The sequence below is a fragment of the Scyliorhinus canicula genome, chromosome 8 (genome assembly GCF_902713615.1).
Source record: "Scyliorhinus canicula chromosome 8, sScyCan1.1, whole genome shotgun sequence".
Classification (NCBI taxonomy): Eukaryota; Metazoa; Chordata; class Chondrichthyes; order Carcharhiniformes; family Scyliorhinidae; genus Scyliorhinus; species Scyliorhinus canicula.
In genome coordinates, this window is record NC_052153.1 from 65,929,020 (window position 1) to 65,948,700 (window position 19,681).

Here is a 19,681-nt window from a genome sequence, read left to right on the forward strand (position 1 = left end):
TTTTGCTATTTCCCCTCTGTCCAACATCTGGTTCAAACTTGCAATGTCTATCTTTAACCTTTTTTCATTGACACTTTTTGTAGAGTGCACATTTTCCCACAGGGATTTATTGTCAATGTGACATTCAATAGGATACAAATCTCCTAAAATCTACAACTCCCAAAATTTCTGTCAATATCTGAGATATATAAAAGGCCATATCCACCGCCTCTACAAGGCTTAACGTCTCAGTAGCCAAAGTGCTTTTGACCACTCTCCTTATTTTCTTTGTTTCCCACACAAGAATGCAACATTTACCATTGTTCCCCAAAAGGAAAATTATAAAACCTCCTGCGCTTGAAACCCCATCACATAAATTTGCATAGGACGCATCATGATAAACTATGAGTTTCAAGTGCCTAAGGTCACCTAAAATCGGGAACCTCAAAACACACGCCTGCATTTTTAGTTTGACCAACGCTTTATTTGCTCTTATTATGTCTTCCACTTTGGGACCATTCATTCTGGTACTCAACTCTAAGACATCAAAACTCACGTCTGGTCTAGTCTGTCTACCCAACCAATTAAGTTGCCCAATTAAACTTCGCAGTAGCTCTTTTTCCATCTTTAAAACCATTGCGTTTTTTTGTGAAACCTGGCCACGACTAATCGCTATTAGGCTGAGGCTTTCCAAATCAGATTGCTGACGTAAAGTTGCCCGTAACTTAGTCTGTCTGATTTCCAGTCCACTATATTTAAATGCACCGGAAGCCTGACTTCCACCCTGAATTCTTTCCTCAACAACCAGAGATTACAATAGCTTTAAATCACTAGTTCCACCCCACAAAAAAATCGATGTGCATCATAAGATCCAAGAAGCTATCCTTTATAATGCCAGTAAAACATTGCCGGATCTGCTTTCAATTGGCAACAGCCTAACTTTTAAAAAATTGGCCCTACCGACAATACCAGACTCTAGACCATCATTTACTCCATATACACATTGTTCAACTTCCAGAGTACGCCTTCTGTGTTAGCTGCCTCTTTAGGAGGATGGAGAAAATGTCTCTCTGAAACTAATTCCTCTGCAAAAAGGCAGCTTTTATATCTATAGATTTGCATTCCCATGCCTTTGTGGCTAATAGAGCCAAGAAGATCTTTAAAATAACATTTCCTGCCGTAGGTAAATCTGCCCTTAAATCCTGATCTTCTAAGTTTTCTTCAAATCCCCTAGTCACAAGCTGGCCTTTGCCTTTTAAGTTCCATCCGGAAGAACCTTTTCAGTGCAAATCCATCTGTGGGATAGAGCTCTTTGTCCCCTATCCAGTACTGTGTATACCCCAAATTCTTGTTGTTTGGCATCTTTGATAACTTTTTCATCTAATTTATCGGAAGCCACCAAAATATCAGGTGCATGTGGGCTTCTACTTCTATTAGTATTCACCATCTTACTCATGTTCCGAAACCTTGATGAATGTACCCAAACAGTTTGATTGCCATATTGCAAAATAATTGATTTGCCATCTATACCTATGATCTTCCCTGGGCCTTTCCATTCATTAAAATTGTCTCTCTTATAGTATACTATGTCTCCTTGCTTAAAAACCAGTATTTGATGGCCGTACATTATGTCTTAAAGCTCTGTGAATTCTTTCAGAGACTTCTGCTTCCAAAAAAGCTTTTCTACTGCTATGTAATGCATTTAAATTCTCAGCAAAGGCAGAGCTAATTGTAGTCCCTTCCCATGCTGGAGGCTGGTCATCCACAATGGATGGAATTTTAGGATTTCTACCAAACACTAATTGAGAGGGATATAGCCCCCAAACATTTGCAATGAACTATTTGCATGTACCGCCCATGCTAAAGCTGAGTTTAGTTTGCAATTCGGTCTTTCTGCCAGAAGTTTCCGGAGCATGTCATTGATTACAGCACGATTTCTTTCACAGACACCATTACTAAATGGGCTTTCCATAGCTATATTCATAACTGTGATATTCTCGTTTTCACGCATATCCCTAAACTCATCATCAGCAAATTCTCCCCCATTGTCGTAAGGAATTTTGCCGGTGGGCCCATTCCTGTCCCTATCCACTTTTCCACCATTTGATCCAGAATTACTCTCTTTTCTTTACTTCGTAACAATCGTTGATTGACTAATTCTGGTTGCTAAATCTACAAAATGCAAAATAAATATATTATTGGCTTTATCGCAGATCTTAAGATCCATGGCCACAATGTCATTAAAATCCCTGGCCAAAGGTAGGGTTACTATCGGTCGTGCTGGTGTCCTTCTGTACTTCCGACAACTTCACAGCAATCACTAACCTGGTCTATCAGTTTAGTATAGTCTTCATCCCTTAACCCTGCATCCTTCAATAATTTTTCAGCCTCCGAGGAACGGATGCGCAAATTGCCTATGCAGTTTAATACACAAACTTTTTAAACAGCTAAAGTCCCATTTTCACTGCCACAAACAAATCCTTAACAACTCTACTTGAAACATTATTTGTCAATAATGGAATACAATAGTGTCCCGACTGTGTAAATTGTAAGTCCACCATCTTTCCAAAAACCGTTGCCTTATCCTGTTCCATATCCAGTTTCATGTGTGCTTTCTTCATTGACGGTCTGCTCAGAAGCAAAGGTACCTTGCTTGACACAACATTCGTGCTAATGAAATGATTCACTCTGGCAATATTGCAAGGGATCACCACGCCTTTCAGCGACTTCTGAGTATTATCATCCCCAAACCTGAAACTTGTGGAACTTTCAAATTCCTTAACCTTGTTACTATTTTCAGCTTTCAAGGAGTCCAGGTAACATTTTAATCAGTCAATTCCACACACAGTAGATGTGCAGCCACTATCCAATTCAGCACAATTGAAGGATTCTGCCACCAACACTCTCATTACTGGCATAAAATTGCTTGTTAATACAGTAGGACAATGTCTTCTTTCTGGGTCACTATCTTTTTCCTCTTCTGACTCTTCCGTGTCATGTGTCGCTTCAAACACTCTTATTATAACGTGTTGGACAGTTGAAAGCATAATGGTATTGAGAGTCACATCGAAAACATCGATTTATCATACCCCGGGCATTTCTGGGGTTCATCCTCCTATTGCAGGTTCTAACTGGGTTTCTGTCTTCATAATTTACAGGTCCCAATCTCCTTCTATAGTCTTGGAACCTGTTCGTAGCTGTACAATTTCACCATCCTGTTAGTAGTGTATCTTCCATATTCTGCATTATTGCAGACAGACCTATTTGAGTCATCAGAGCCATCAGAATCGAATGTTTCCCAAGAAACGTTTTTAAAGCTGCTGTCATCTGATCGAATAAGGTATCCTTATCCACAACTGAACTCCTGTCAAAACCAGGAGCCTATCCATGTTGCTCACTCTAGCCCAGTCAAGTAATTTAAAGGCCAACACAGACTGTGGAAATTCCAGGTTATGTTTCTGCAGCCATTTACATAATCTGCCAAATTCAATTATATAGTCTTCAAAGGAGAAATCCTCGCTTTTTCCGGAAACCTATCAAATTCCGACTATGCTTCATACGCACTTAACAAGAGATCCTTTTATAAATCTTATCCATATAATGTAATAGAGTCTGCAGACCTTCTTCTGAGTCTAACGTCTTCCAATTCCAGCTCAGAAAACACTTTGCTCCGGATTTTTACTGTCAGAAGGTAGAGAAAGAGCCAATGCCATACCTTGTTTTCTCTTTCCCACCTTAGGCACATAAACTACTGCACTTCTCCATTGGTCATATGATCCCCTTTCAGAAAATAAGGGGGGATAGTCATATCCGGCCATCTTTATCCTAGATTCAGCCATATATCTTCTTTTTTCTTCTCACTCACTCCTTGGTTTGGTCTGGAAACGTTGTATCTTTCAACCTTCAAACTTGCACAGCAACCATCCTCTACTACCATTTGTTAGACATTTAGCTGCTGTTGTATAAAGAGTCAAAGGATCCGCTCCTTTCCACAAACACTTTTATTTTACTTTAGCATACTGCACAAAACTCTATCATCACATCACCTGACACAAAGACTAGCTGAAGCCCCTTTACATATCAGTGTCAATTATTGGATACTTAATATAAATGAAACAACGAATTGGAATGTCTCTTAACCCATTACTTGACACACATGCCTACCAACTGAAATATGGCATTGAGTGTGCGAAGATGTTGGGATGCATGACTAATGTCTTCTGGCATGATTTTACGTGCTTCCAAGGTGGGTGCATGCCAACCCTTTTTTAAAAATAAATTTAGGGTACCCAATTATTTTTTCCAATTAAGTAGCAATTTAGCGTGGCCAATCCACCTATCCTGCACATCTTTTGGGTTGTGAAGGTGAAACCCACGCAGACACGGGGAGAATGTGCAAACTCCTCACGGGCAGTGACCCAGAGCCGGGATTCGAACCCGGGTCCTCAGCGCCGTAGGCAGCAATGCTAACCACTGTGCCGCCATGCTGCCCCTGGGTGCATGCCAACCTGAGCATGCAATCTGGGTAATATTGCAAAATATATGAGGCTCGATTCTCCGCAGCCCCTCGCCGAAATTGCGGCCGGCGCGGGAGCGGAGAATACCCTTTCACACCGTAATCAGGCCCGGTGCCAGTCTGGCAATTCTCCGGACTGCAAAAATCGGCGTCACCGCAGAGTACGTCGCACGGCTGGGGGCCCATTGCCAGAGGCACGCCTAGCGATCCTCCACTCCACGACCGGCTGAGTTCCCGACGGCGTGGAATAACCACCTACTCCCGGTCGGGATGCTCGCGTGGCGGCCTCGGAGTCAGTCTGCGGCCGCCTGATTGGGGGGCAGGGGAATCGGAGGTTAGAGGGGCCTATAGGTGGCCGGGGATTAGATCCGCAGGACTTTAATGCTCGGGTGCAGAGCCATTCGGGGGGGGGGGGGGGGGGGGGGGGCTGTCTCCTTTTCTCGGTGTGGCTCCGCGGTCTGAATCCGCCATGGAGTTTGGCTGTGGGCGCTAGCGGCCGCCACCGTGCGCATGCGTGGACTCGAACTGGAGGTGCGGGAGCCGTATCCGCAGCTGCGAGATTTACTCGGGTCTCTGCTAGGCCCCTGAAGAGCATTGAATTAGCTCAACTTGTTATCGGAGTTTTGGGAGCAAACCTCCACCGTTGTTACGCCAACGTGGGGACCTAGTCCCGTTTTGGGGAGAGAGAATCCAGCCCATTAAGCTCAGAAAAAATACATAGGACCAAAAAGATGTTTTTGCAGATTATGAAATGAAATGCAAATTTTTACGAGACATTGATTCATATTATACGTTGTGAACAATTTTCAACTGACCTTGTTGGGGTCCAGCTTGCTTTTCTCCACAGGACTAGAATCCTTAATGACCTCCGCAGCATCTTCACCAAAACATTTTCCATAAAATGCCTGTTTGAAAAACAATACAGAAGCCCTGGCTTTAAAGGAATTTTTAAAGTACCATCAGTTGATGGCAGCGAACCAAATGTGCTCATTTTGCTGAAGTTCAGTTATTGAAGATCAAAACTAAAGGTTTGCCGATTGCTTTGCAGCGTCAAATTACACATTGAACATTGCACAAAGAGCAATGATACCTGAACAATGCCTTTGGAAAGAGGAGGCAGGAAAAACAGTTGAAATTAAGTTTGTCATGGAAAGAGATATATTAGAAAACATTACAATTTTGATGTGACATTAAAAATTGACTAACATCATCAGTCCTGGAGACTAATGACAGCAAAAGCGAAAATGCTGGAAAATGTCAGCAGGTCTGTAGGGAGAGAAAAGAGCTAATGTTTTGTGTCCAGATGACCCTTTGACAGAGCCATCTGGACTTGAAACGTCAGCTCTTTTCTCTCCCTACAGATGCTGCCAGACCTGTTGAGATTTTCCAGCATTTTTTATTTTGGTTCCAGATTCCAGCGTTCGCAGTATTTTTGCTTTTATAATATTTTATTTATTCGACTAATGACAGGTTTTGTTTACCTCCAGCCGATGAGAAATTTCTGGCAGCTTGGTGATGGTAGGCTCCTTATAGACATATTCGTGTTCATCCAAATCCCCAAATTTAGCTCCATAGAATGCAACACGGAAATATGTACCAAACATTCGTTTAGAACCCTTGCAGAAAATAAAAATGCCACGTCTTTAATTTAGATGATCATAGCTGGGCTGTAAATGCATGGCTTTTAAATAGCAACCCTTAGGTGATGGGAACATTAACAAGAAGCTGCTTAGTACAAACTTATTCATCAATGGGCTAATGGTAAGATTCTTGGTAGTGTGGACGAGCAGAGAGATCTCGGTGTCCATGTCCATAGATCCCTGAAAGTTGCCACCCAGATTGAGAGGGTTGTTAAGAAGGCGTACGGTGAGTTAGCTTTTATTGGTAGAGGAATTGAGTTTCGAAGCCATGAGGTCATGTTGCAGTTGTACAAAACTCTGGTGGTGCCGCATTTGGAGTATTGTGTGCAGTTCTGGTCGCCACATTATAGGAAGGCTGTGGAAGCATTGGAAAGGGTACAGAGGAGATTTACAAGAATATTGCCTGGTATGGAGGGAAGATCATATGTGGAAAGGCTGAAGGACTTGAGGCTGTTTTCGTTAGAGAGAAGAAGGTTAAGAGGGGACTTAATTGAGGCATACAAGATGATCAGAGGATTAGATAGGGTGGACATCGAGAGCCTTTTTCCTCGGATGGTGATGTCCAGCACAAGGGGACATAGCTTTAAATTGAGGGGAGATAGATATAGGACAGATGTCAGAGGTAGGTTCTTTACTCAGAGAGTAGTAAGGGCGTGGAATGCCCTGCCTGCAACAGTAGTGGACTCGCCAACACTAAACGCATTCAAATGGTCATTGGATAGGCATATGGACGATAAGGGAATAGTGTAGATGGACTTTAGAAGGGTTTCACAGGACGGTGCAACATCGTGGGCCGAAGGGCCTGTACTGCGCTGTAATGTTCTATGTTCTAACTCCCAAGCATGTCAGAAAGCTTTAAAACATGTTGCCTTTGTAAAAAGGAGGTAGGTTGCCCCCCGACCAGGCTGATCACGTGGAACGTGCGAGAGTTGAATGGGCCGATCAAGAGGGCTCGTGTGTTCGCACATTTGCAAAGATTAATGACGGGTGTGGCCATGCTACAGGGGACTCACCTGAAGGTGGGGCACCAGACTAGATTGAGGAAGGGATGGGTTGGGCAGGTATTTTATTTGGGATTGAACTCTAAAATGAAGGGGGTGACGGTTTTTATCAATAAGTGGATAGCGTTTGAAGTGCGAAGTATCGTGGCGGACTCTGGAGGTAGGTATGTTATGGTGAGCGGCAAACTGGAGGGGATGCCAGTGGTGTTAGTGAACATCTATGCCCTGAACTGGGATGATGTTGTATTTATGAAGTGGGTGCTGGGGAAGGATCCCTGACCTGGATTCTCATCAGTTGATTATGGGGTGGGGGGGATGGGGGGGAATGAGACTTCAATGCGGTCCTGGATCTGAGACTGGATCGGTCAAGCTTGAGGTTGGGGAGGGTGTCGGCAAAAGCTAAGGAGCTCAATGGGAGTGGCAGTACAGAGGTGCAGTGGTTAGCACTGCTGCCTCATGGCACTGAGGTCCCAGATTCGATCCCGGCTCTAGGTCACTGTCCGTGTGGAGTTTGCACATTCTCCCCTCGTTTGCGTGGGTTTCGGCCCCAAAACCCAAAGATGTGCAGGCTAGATGGATTGGCCATGCTAAATTGCCCCTTAATTGGAAAAGATGAATTGGGTACTCTAAATTTATTTTGAAAAAGGAACTCCGGGGGTCATGGAGCACATGGTTGAGGGGGGGGGGGGGGGGGGGGGGAGGGGGACCTTGGAGGACTTGGGAGACCGAGGGCAAAAGTATTTTCATTCATGGGCCAGGGATTAGAGAACCCCAAAGTGTTTCATGGAGTTCACCTGACCCACAACTTTTAATAGATTGTGGTATGGGGAGCACACGGCCCACTCTACAGGTGTGGTACAGCAGAAATGGAAAGTATTTTTTAAAGCAAAACAATGTTTATTCTATGAAAAGTTAACCTTTTTAAAACAAACAATGAACATCTTAGCAACCATTAATTCAATACAACTCCCAAAGAATACAACACTAAGCAATCCTTACTAACTTCCCAAACAACATCCAGAAGACAAAAGAAACTCCTGGATTATTATCTATAAAGGTTACCTCATCATCAGCATTATACTTGCTAGCCTTATTTGCTGACTTATCCCGCTTCCCTTTTTAAAGCAGGTGTTGTGGGCCAGGGTTTAGAGAACACCAAAGTGTATCATGGAGTTCACCTGACCCACGACTTTTAATAGATTGCGGTTATGGGGAGCACACGGTCCACTCTACAGGTATGGTGCAAACAGAGCTTTATAGTACTTTTAAATTAAAACAATGTTTATTCTATGAACACAAGTTACCTTTTTAAACATACAGTGAACATCTTAGCAACCATCAATTCAAATACAACCCCCAAAGAATACAACACTAAGTAATGATTTAAGCTTTCCATTTAACATCCATAAGACTTAAAAAACCTTCAAAACAGAAAGACATCAGGCTTAACTTCACTACTGAGAACATTTATAATTCTGAATTCACCGAATGATCAAGAGATAGTCTTTTCATGTCAGAAAGATCAATAGTGCACATGCTCTGTCTGGCTTCAGCTCCAACACTGAAAACAAAATTTAAACACACCCTGCAGCAAACAGCCTAAAATGAAAGTAAAAAGCTGACAGACAGCCCAGCTCCACCCACACTCTGACATCACAGATAAACACCCATTTCTTAAAAGGTACATTTCTTAAACACCCATTTCTTAAAGGTACTCTCACATGACACTACTCCCATGTGCACAAGGTGTACTCCCGAATAGACATTTTTGTGTTTGACAAGACGCTGTTGGCAGGGGTGGTTGACATTGAATATTCAGCAATAGTGGTGTCGGACCATGCCCCGCACTGGGTGGACCTAGGAGTTAGTAAAAAGGGGGTCCAGCGCCCGCAATGGAGGCTGGATGTTAGACTGTTGGTGGAGAAAGAGGTGTGTGAGGGGGTGAGGAAGGCCATCTGGGAATATGTGGAGATTAATGACACGGGGAGGTTTCGGCAGGTGCAGAATGGGTGCTGGGTGCATTCCCCCCAAGCGAATTGGAGGTCTTTTTATTGATGGGGGCTTCCCGAGCTTAGTGGAGCAGGAGGAGGAGTTTGAGTTGCCAGTTGGGAATGGGTTCCGGCATCTGCAGGTGAGGGATTTTGTGCGGAGGCAGGTTTCGACCTTCCCGCACCGGGGGGCTACAAGATAAGGAGATGTCGAGAACCGGAGTAGGAGAGGGGCAGGTTGCAGAGATCTACAAGGAACTGATAGAGTGGGAGGGAGCCCCGATAGAGGAGGTGAAGAGAAAGTGGAAAGAGGAGCTGGGTGGGGAGTTGGAGGCTGGATTATGGGAGGAGGTGCTGGGACGAGTCAATGCATCCTCATCATGTGCCAGGCTCAGCCTGATACAATTTAAGGTGGTCCACAGAGCACACATGACGGTGGCTAGGATGAGCAGGTTCTTTGAGGGGGTGGAGGATAGGTGTGCGCGCTGTTCAGGAGGTCCTGCAAACCATGTCCATATGTTTTAGGCATGTGCAAGGCTGAGGAGTTTCTGGCAGGGGTTTGCTGATGTAATGTCAGAAGTATTAAAGCTGAGGGGGGTGCCAAGTCCAGAGGTGCCGATCTTTGGTGTGTCGGAAAATCTGGGAGGCCAGGGTTTGATAAAGACCGATGTCCTGGTCTTTGCCTCCCTGGTGGCCCGGAGACGGATCATACTAGGCTGGAGGCTCTTGAAACCCCCGAAGTCGGGAGTATGGGTCAGTGACATGGCGGGGTTTCTCAGATTTGAGAAAATAAAATTTGCCTTAAGGGGATGCAGTGTTTTCCCGGAGGTAGTGGCCATTCATTGACTTCTTCGAGAAAAATCAGGCTGTCAGCAGGGGTGGGATGGGATGCGGGGGCGGGTGGGGGAGGCAGGGGAGGGAGGCATGGGGGGACGAGTAAGGGCAGGAAATCCAGTGAAAGGGGGGCTGGGGAAGGTGGTACTGTTTGTGTGAGCCATGTTGGCTGGTGTGTGCCACTGGTGGGGACGGGGAGGTTGGCTGTATTGTTTTGTTCGTGTTGAACCCTGATGTTTAGACTGGGATTCTCCCTTCTGGGAACTAAGTCCCCACGCCGGCGGGAGAACCGGCACCAACCACTCCGCACTTTCAGGGTAGGTGGATGCCGGAGGTGTTGCCGCCGCTCCAGCCGCCGCCGAAGGGACGGTGTGCGTTTGTGCATGCTCCGAACGGCCGGCATGATCTCGCGCATGCGTAGGTCTGCCGGCGTGGTTCTGCGCATGCGCAGACCGGCTGCCGTATTTTGGCACATGCGCGGGGAGGGGTTCTGTTCTCCGCGCTGGCCATGGCGGAGCTCTACAGGGGCCGACGCAGACAGAAGAACCTGCTCATCCTAGCCACCATCATGTGCGCTCTGTGGACCACCTTAAATTGTATCAGGCTGAGCCTGGCACATGATGGGAAGCAGACGGAAGAAGTGCCCCCAAATAACAGGCCCGGCCACAGATTGGTGGGCCCCGATCGCAGGGCAGGCCGCCATGGGGGACCCCTGGGGTCGGATCCCCAGGTGACCACCCCCCGCTCCCTGAGGACCACGCCGGACGACTTACCTGCCAGGTTTCGCCGTGTGGGACCATATTTAACCTATGTCGGCGGGACCGGCCAAAAATGGCCCATCGGGGTCCGGAGAATTGCCTGCCAAAGCCCCCGACTGGCGCGGCGTAAATCCCGCCCCCACCCGAAAAACGGTGCCAGAGAATACAGCAGCTTGCAGCGGGGCAGGGTGGGATTCGAGCCGCACCTCCCAGGGATTCTTCGACACGGTGGGGGGGTCGGAGAGTCCTGCCTTTCAAATTGTTAAAATTCTAAATGCCTCAAGAAAACATTTTCTAAAGAAAATAGTTTGCAAATGATTCTTTCCCACCATGCTAAATAATCTGGAGAATTTGCTGAAACACTGAGAAAACCTTGACAACTGGGACAAATGGCAGCACAATAGCACAGTGGCTAGCACTGTTGCTTCACAGCACCAGGGACCTGGGTTTCATATCCGTCTTGGGTCACTGTCTGGGCGGGGCCTGCACATTTTCCCCCTGTCTGTATGGGTGTCCTCCGGATGCTCCGGTTTCATCCCACAAGTCCCGAAAGGCATGCTTGTTAGGTGAATTGGACATTCTGAATTCTCCCTCAGTGTACCCAAACAGGTGCCGGATTGTGGCGACTCGGGGCTTTTCACAGTAACTTCATTGCTATGTTAATGTAAGCCTACTTGTGACACTGTGGAAGATTATTAATTTAAATAAGTTACCTTTGCTGTTATGTTATTGAATGCATTTTTGAGCTTCCCATGTGTATACGCCAATTTGTTGACATCTCTATGGGCTTCTTGGATTGGTATGACAACTTTGTAAACTTCGTTTACACTTTCAAACATACAGGCCTAAAGGAAGGAAGCAAGAATTATGTTAACATAATCAATTGTGACACTACAATTAACTGCATTAACCATTTGATTCATTGCGTTTAAAGTTAGATCTTTTCCCCCTATTTTTTGGTACGCTATTCAATGTATTTATTTTCTTGGACCAATAATCAAATTGATTTCCATCCATGTAATTGTATATTTCTTAACGTTTGGTCTCCTAATCTCCTAACCGATGAACTGTACATGTAATTTGGAATAAAAATGAATTGGAAAAAAAAATCAAACAAAAGTTTTTCTTTAATTGCCCTTGTGTTGATAAATGGCAGCTGATCCAAAATGGATGATTTATTCTCTCACAGTATTCCACTGAAAGCGTGGTACTGTGTTTGCGGTGCTTCTGAGGAAACATCAAAATATTCTGTTTAATGTTTCAGGTGTGAAATGTTAACTCCATTTCTCTCTCCACAGAAGCTATCTGTGGCATCTCCAGCATTTTCTATTGTCATTTATTGTACTCAAAAAAAAAATACATCTGTATACTCTCCCATACATTCTGCATCTATTTTGTACCAACTGATTTTCTGTCGATGAACCTGACGGTTAACCATGACAGGAAGGAACCAATGTCATGATACATCACGGATGAAAGCATTTTTTGTCAGCACCCCATAGCACAAAATCTACTTGGAATTAAAAGATCCCAGTTCAGGATGAGGAAAATATCATGCTGATGCAGTAGAGGCCTGCTGCACTATTATTGAGATGAGGCGGAGTATTGGAATAGAACAGAAAACAATTTACTTTTAATCTGGGCTGTGTTGTACCTGAGCTGCGAGTGACCAAAATGGCAATGTATTCATTGTCAAACATTGCCAATAAGCACAAGAATGCATTTAAAAGGAAAATGACATGCATGACAGTCATGAAAAATGATCTGAACTCTTAATTTATTTCAATTGAAATTGACGCACTGGTTAGATTTGAATGTGAGGTTGCAGTGGGATCATGGTGGACAGATAGCGGGTAGGAAACCTGGGCCGTATTTTACGGGAACAGAGTTGAATAAGTTTGTACAAAGCCAGTTATAAACCTACTTAGGTATGCGAGGCTTGGCCCTGCCCATTGTGGGTAGGATCCTGATCGCGACGCCACACAAAGTCTGGGTAGATTTCGTGAGGCGTAGTGGGAAGCATCTCCTGGCAGCGCCACACTCCCGTTCTGGTGCAACATGGCCGGCAGATCGCACCCTTAGTCTCCCAAATGGAGAATTCTGGACTTGACCTCTGCTTTGATAAATGCAAACTGCCTGAGCAATTCCTCTGCAGGCCAATCTCTTACATCTCCTAATGGTGAGCTGGCAACGGACACTGGTAAGAAGTCTGCAATATGTTGCCTGTCTCTGCTGGCAGTGTTAGTATATGGGGCAACGATGACTTCAAAGAGGAAAGAAAAATAAACTACCAGGAGAGAAAGAACACTTACCGTGTTGAAGAGTTCAGCTGCTTGTTCGAGCAAACCCACAAGACCATTTTCACTGAAATACCTTCCACTGCATATCCCATCTTCATCAGGGGATAAAATATCATCTGAAACAGCAGATTCTTCCAGCACATTGGGTGATATATTCTGGAAACCATGACAAAAAAAATGGAAGTGTTTTAATCAAGTTCCTCGGTCAAGTGATATGTATAGTGAAAGTTTTCCAAACAGACTTACTTGAAAGGAAACACTGCCCACAGGAAGGTACTTGTGGTCTTCCAGCATGCTGAGATACTCGGCCACCAGAGCTGCAGCATGGACCAAACACAATGCAGCCTCGGTGTAACATTTACGTTTTGTGTGCTTCTCCGCCATGTTTTGAAGCCAGGTCAAACGTAGGTCAGGTGAGGTCTGATATCCTTTGGCCAATCTGAAAGTTAGAAAAAAAAATGAATGTAGCAACCAATATACTAAACAGTCATAGGAAGAGGATATGGTCATTTTGCCCCTTGAGGATGCCTTGCCAATCAATGGCTGACGTGCGACCTAACTCCATAGGCTCCATATTACTTAACACCTTTGACCAACATAGATATCAATCTCTGATTCAAAATTAACAACTGATTCTAGCGTCAATCGCAAGTTGGAGAAGAGAGTTCCAACTTTTGTGAGTAAACGATACCTAATTACACTCCTGAAAAGTCTGGCCCTAATTTTAGATTATGCTCCTGGTCCCAGACTCTCCAACCAGCTGAAATCTACCCTTTCTGTTCCCCTCTAATATCATGAAAACCTTGATCAAATCTTTAACCTTAACCTTCTAAATTCCAAGAACACAATCATTGTTTGTGTAACCTTCACTTAACATTTTTAATCCTTGGAGTCCAGTTATCATCTGCTAAACCTACACTGCACTCTTTCCAAGGCCAATATATCCTTCCTAAGATGTGGTGTCCAAGAGCCCACACAGCACTCCAGGTGTGGTCTGTGACTAGTTGAAGGGCGATTTCTGCCCACTGCATTCTTGTCCTCTAAATTGAAAGGCAGCGTTCCATTAGCATTTAAAATTATGTTTTATTCTCTTTTTAGAATTTTAATTATCCAATTTCTGGATTCCCAAGCTTCTCTGTACTTTCACTGTTTCTGGGAGGCCCAAAGTGGATGTTTTCACATCTGGATATATTGAAATCCATTTATCACAGTTCCATTTGTTCATTTTTTTTTTTTTTTTTTATAAATGTTTTTATTCAGTTTTCATATTTTATATTGAACAAATTACAAATTGTTAGGAGAGAAAAAAAAACAAACACGCAAAAATTAACATACATATTTACAGGTAAGCATCTTCGTAGTAGTAACTGCGCCCCCCCCCCCCCCCCCCTCAACATGTTTATTTAGTTTGGTTTTGGGCCTTAGCTAGCCATCGAACCCCCGTAACGAACCTGTAGCCCCCCCCCCTCCCGCTACCTTCCCCCGACTATTCTTCCTCTTGTACATTGGCCACAAATAGGTCCCGGAACAGTTGCATGAATGGCTCCCACGTTCTGTGGAAGCCGTCGTCCGACCCTCGGATGGCAAATTTGATTTTCTCCATTTGGAGAGATTCCGAGAGGTCGGACAGCCAGTCCGCAGCTCTGGGCGGTGCTGCTGACCGCCAGCCAAACAGGATTCTACGGCGGGCGATCAGGGAGGCAAAGGCAAGGGCGTCCGCCCTCCTCCCCAGGAATAGATCTGGCTGTTCTGAAACCCCGAAGACCGCCACTATCGTGCATGGCTCCACCCTCACTCCCACCACTTTGGACATAACCTCGAAGAAGGCTGTCCAGTACTCCACGAGTCTGGGGCAAGACCAGAACATGTGGGCGTGGTTGGCCGGGCCTCTTTGGCACCGTTCACATCTGTCTTCCACCTCCGGGAAGAACCTACTCATACGGGTTCTTGTTAAGTGGGCTCTATGTACCACTTTTAGTTGCGTCAGGCTGAGCCTTGCGCACGTGGAGGTGGAGTTGACCCTATGCAGTGCTTCGCTCCAGAGTCCCCACCCTATCTCCATCCCCAGGTCGTCCTCCCATTTCCTCCTTGTTGCGTCCAGTACGGTGTCGTCCCTATCTACCAGTCGGTCATACGTGTCACTACAGTTCCCTTTCTCTAGGATACTTGCGTCCAGTAGGTCTTCCAGTAGTGTCTGTCGTGGCGGTTGTGGGTACGTCCTTGTCTCCTTTCGTAGGAAGTTTTTGAGCTGCAGGTACCGTAGCTCGTTCCCCCCAGCTAGCTGAAATTTCTCTGTCAGTTCGTCCAGTGTTGCGATCCTGTCGTCCGTGTATAGGTCTCCATTTGTTCATTTAACCTATTATAACTTTAGTAACTGGAGGAAGCCAGCGGTAGTGGAACAAGGATTTATTGAACTATGTGCAATACTCTGCCCACGGCAGTAACTCTTTCCCACTCCAGTCCTTGTTGAGATGGTTTTTATGTGTAGTCTTTACTGAGCTCCAGCTGGGTGGCCTGCACCCCCTACCTGGGAAACCCGTACTCCACGGGTCCCATGGGAAGATCGACAATAGTTTCCCCATGATCCTCATGGGGGTTACGACAATAACCTTTGTAATTCTATGCTTTCATCTATACTGTTTACAAAGCCATCTTTGTGTCATTGGTAAATTTGGATATGAGGGGCAAGGTATTTTGGTTGGAATAGTTTCCCACCCCACAACCCGAAGATACGCTGGGGTCAGCACAGATCCCACAGCCATTTAACGCCAAGGTATTTTAATTGGCTGGAGACATGAGTTAAGGTTGTCATCAATATTTCAGAAGATATGGAGCACATAGGCTACAAACTACTTATCTAAGCTGACTTTTCTCATTTCAAATATTGTCAATCTCTGTATGTACACATTTTCTGCTTTTATTCCTCATTTTACAGTTTACTTGCTTTTATATCGACAATTTCATTTCAGTCATAAAGCTTTCCAGTCTGTTTGGAGTTTGCCGAGGTTACCAGAAGATAAGAGACATAAATGAAATTCAAAGCGACCCAATGTGGAGATATGAGATGGTATCTCTGGACAAGTGGCATAACGCCATGGCAGCCAACCTCCTGTTTGATGGCTGATATTGAGAATGCATGGATGGTTTGTCCTGTTTAGCTGCTAGACACCCTCCTTAACAGTCCACTATGACTGCCAGAATAAAATGGCAATGCCCAATTAGCTCTTCAATATTTTCTGAACTTGGGAGCAGATAATGGAGAGCATCGGACATTTCAGGCTTGATAACAGACTAAAAGTTTCCTTTCCCAGGGCAAATGCCTAAGTCTCCACCTTAAAATGTCACCTTTGACATGTCCTCATAAAACCTTCATTGCATCTCACGCATATCCATACTTCAGCAAGGTACACATTCAAGTTGAAACAGACAACAAATATTTAAAGGGTTTCACAAACAAAATCACAAGCAAAACATTGCTGCAAAAGTGTGTGATCACTACCTGACATAGAGTTTGACATTCGGGTTGGGCACATGCATTGGGCACTCTGCACATGCTCTTGCAGCTTATATTTCAAGAGTACTTTTCGTTTTGCGATGGCACAAATGTCAAGGTCCCAAATGAATAAGACCAACAACTCACAGTCCCTTAACTCCCTTGGTGCCATCCTGCTCTCATTTTCTTGGCCAATTTTCTTTGGTCCAAAACAGACAAATGTACAAACACAAGGACATCATCCACTTGATTGTGCTTTGCAACTCGGATTAAAAATGCATCAGAGAACGAACATTGTTATATTTATCTCTACTCTGTCGCTGTAAACTTTGTAGAGCAGCTTGTCAGTAGCTTGAAGAGAGGCAGTCACACACAGAATCTTACACGTATCTTGTCCAAGCATCAACATACTGGTAACACATACCCCAGAATCAACAGTGATGACAACTAGGGATCAGCTGTTCGCCTTCACTTATCTGCCTAAAAGACAAAGTGTAACAGTGATAGGAGGAGGCCATTCGGCCCTTCGAGCCTGCTCTGCCATTCATTATGACCATGGCTGATCATCAAGTTGAAAACCCTGATCCCGCCTTCCCCTCATATCCCTTGATCCCTTTAGCCCCAAGAACTATATTTAATTCTGACGGTATCTAACGTTGATGGAAGACTATTTTTGTGTGTGTTTGTATACCTGTACATCAGGTCCATGAGCATCTCGGGATCCTTCTGGAACTCCCTCATTTTCACTGTATCAGACAAGATACTGTTGAGGTTAAGCAGTAATTCCTCCACCTGGAAGCAATGAAAGGACAGGCATGAAAGGGGTCATCAAATCAATTTCCAGTAATTTACATGAGATTTGATTATATTTTATATAATCTTGGTGTACAATTCTTAGAATAGAATTTTCTCATTACTTTTCTCCTCAACCGAAGTTATTGAGTGTTTGCTAACACCTGGTTTCACTGGTTTCCCACAGCAGTTTGGCATACATAAATTATTACGATGCGTGATGACAGACTATGAAACTCTGAGGGGCATCACAGCTGAACCCAATCCAGTCATCACCTGATATCCGTGCACAGGCACCTCCAGTAAGGCTGGTGATCAGGAATAAAAATCGTGTCCAATTTCCCGCCTTTAAGACTGGTGGTGCTGCTGATATCAATCCCTGGTATTGATCAACCCAGCACAGACTAGGAATCAAACTGGGTTACTTCTTGGTCTACATGGTATAGCTAATTAATTTGATAACCTACTGATTATTCAAGTGGGAGTAGCAAGTCTTATTCCTTGCCTGATGTCTTGTGAAACCATTTTGGATCTCTGACTCTTCATTGTGGCACTGCAGTCATTTGATCCCATTCATTTATTTTGTGCAACAGTATTTAATATAAATACAATGGGGCTGTGAAACTGCCAGATGGGCAGTTCACCCTGAATGTTCCTATCTGGAATCTCAGCTACTGACTGTCAAAATTCGTGCATGGGGTTGGTGGTTTCTTTAAAGTATGGATTAAAGTATGTCACTGGCTAGGATGCCTGCTAGCCCAAGTACACTGGGAAATTCAGCAAATTCTGCTGTCTCTGGGGGAGAGGTGCATTTATCCACAACAAGGGTAAACTGGTTTGACCTGCTTTGTAAAGGACCCAGGATGTAAACAGAAAGACTTGCATTTAAACAGCACCTTTCGCATCCGCCGGATGCACCAAAGCATTTTACAGCAAAGCAAACGCTTTTGAAGTATACTTACTGTTGTAAAGCAGCAACCAATTTGTGTGCAGCACGCTCGCATAAACAGCAATGTGGTAATGAGTAGATAATCTGCTCTTGTGTAATCAATTGACAGATAACCTTGGTTCAGACACCATCTGGCCTGCTGTTCTTAGAAATAGTTACACCCTCCTGTTCTCTTACATCCACCTGAGAGGACTGACTAAGTTTAAGGTCTCACCCTTAAAAGGTTGCTTATTCAACAGTGAAACACTCCCTCAGCATTGAATTGGAGTGTCAGCCTTGATTTTTGTGTTCAAGCCATGGAGTGCGGCTCGAACCTATAACCTCATGACTCGGAGGCCAGAGTCCGACCAACTGAGTTACAACTGATATAATGTGAAATAAATGTGCTATTCTTTGGGGGGTCCACGTCAGGATCAAAGACTGAACACAATAACATCTGATGGGTGATCTGGTGTGCTTTGTCTCACCATGTGCAACATCACCGAAGACAAACTGGGGCCTGTGAAACCACATAGGCAATTTCAATGTTGGGATTTCTTGGTCCCAGTCATGGGAAAGCCATGGGCTTTTTAATGGGTGGAGGCTGCACCCTTTATAAAACTTCAGTGCATGAGAAAAAATGCAGATTTTCAGCCTGTATATGTTTCCCATTGATGAGACAGACCTAAGCTTCCTTTTTTAAAATTCATTTGCAGGATGTGGGCGTTGCTGGTTAGCCCATCCCTAGTTGCCCCTCAGAAGGTGATGGTGAGTTGCCTTCTTGAACCGCTGCAGTCCCCGAGGTGTAGGTACACCCACTGTGCTGTCAGGAAGGAGTTCTAGGATGTTACCTCAGCGACAATTAAGGAACAGCGATATATTTTCAAGTCAGGGTGATGAATGACTTGGAGGGGAACCTCCAGGTAGTGGGGTTTCCAAGTTTCTGCTGCTCTTGTCCTTCTAGATAGTAGTGATCATGGGTTTGGAAGCTGTCTGAGGAACTTGACGAGTTAATACTGTGCATCTTGTAGATGGTACACATGGCTGCCACTGTTCGTCGGTGGTGGAGGGTTTGAATGTTTGTGGAAGGGGCAGCAATCAAGCAGGCTGCTTTGTCCTGGATGGTGTCCAGGACAGTAAGCCAGCACTTTTCCAGGAGACACATCCGGAGTGAGACTCATCCAGAGTGGGGATTGAAACGTGGTAATTTGGTGCAGTGAGGTAATTCGATGCAGAGTGTGAGGCGGTGCTTTTTAACCCTGGTAAGTGACTGGTAAGTAGTCTCTCTTTTTCTTTTCATTGTCTAATTTATTTATTTTTATTTTGAAATTCTAGTTGTTTAAGTTTACCAAAGGTTTAAGACATGGCAGGAGATCCCAGACCCATGTCATGCTCCTCGTGTGCGATGTGGGAGCTCAGGGACACGTCCACTGTCCCTGGCTTCTTCACGTG

At 44.8% G+C, this 19,681-nt stretch overlaps 1 protein-coding gene across 2 annotated transcripts in view; it reads right to left on the reverse strand.

Moving 5' to 3' along the window:
* dock8 (dedicator of cytokinesis 8) overlaps positions 1–19,681 on the reverse strand; it is a 368,411-nt gene that overhangs the window by 16,575 nt on the left and 332,155 nt on the right. For both annotated transcript variants that reach the window (XM_038804697.1, XM_038804698.1), the window contains 6 exons: positions 17,201–17,301; positions 13,263–13,455; positions 13,029–13,172; positions 11,430–11,561; positions 5,977–6,111; positions 5,311–5,400 (listed from right to left, as the gene is read on the reverse strand). In XM_038804697.1, the coding sequence (XP_038660625.1) occupies positions 5,311–5,400; positions 5,977–6,111; positions 11,430–11,561; positions 13,029–13,172; positions 13,263–13,455; positions 17,201–17,301 (795 nt within the window). The remainder of the gene's footprint in view (positions 1–5,310; positions 5,401–5,976; positions 6,112–11,429; positions 11,562–13,028; positions 13,173–13,262; positions 13,456–17,200; positions 17,302–19,681) is intronic.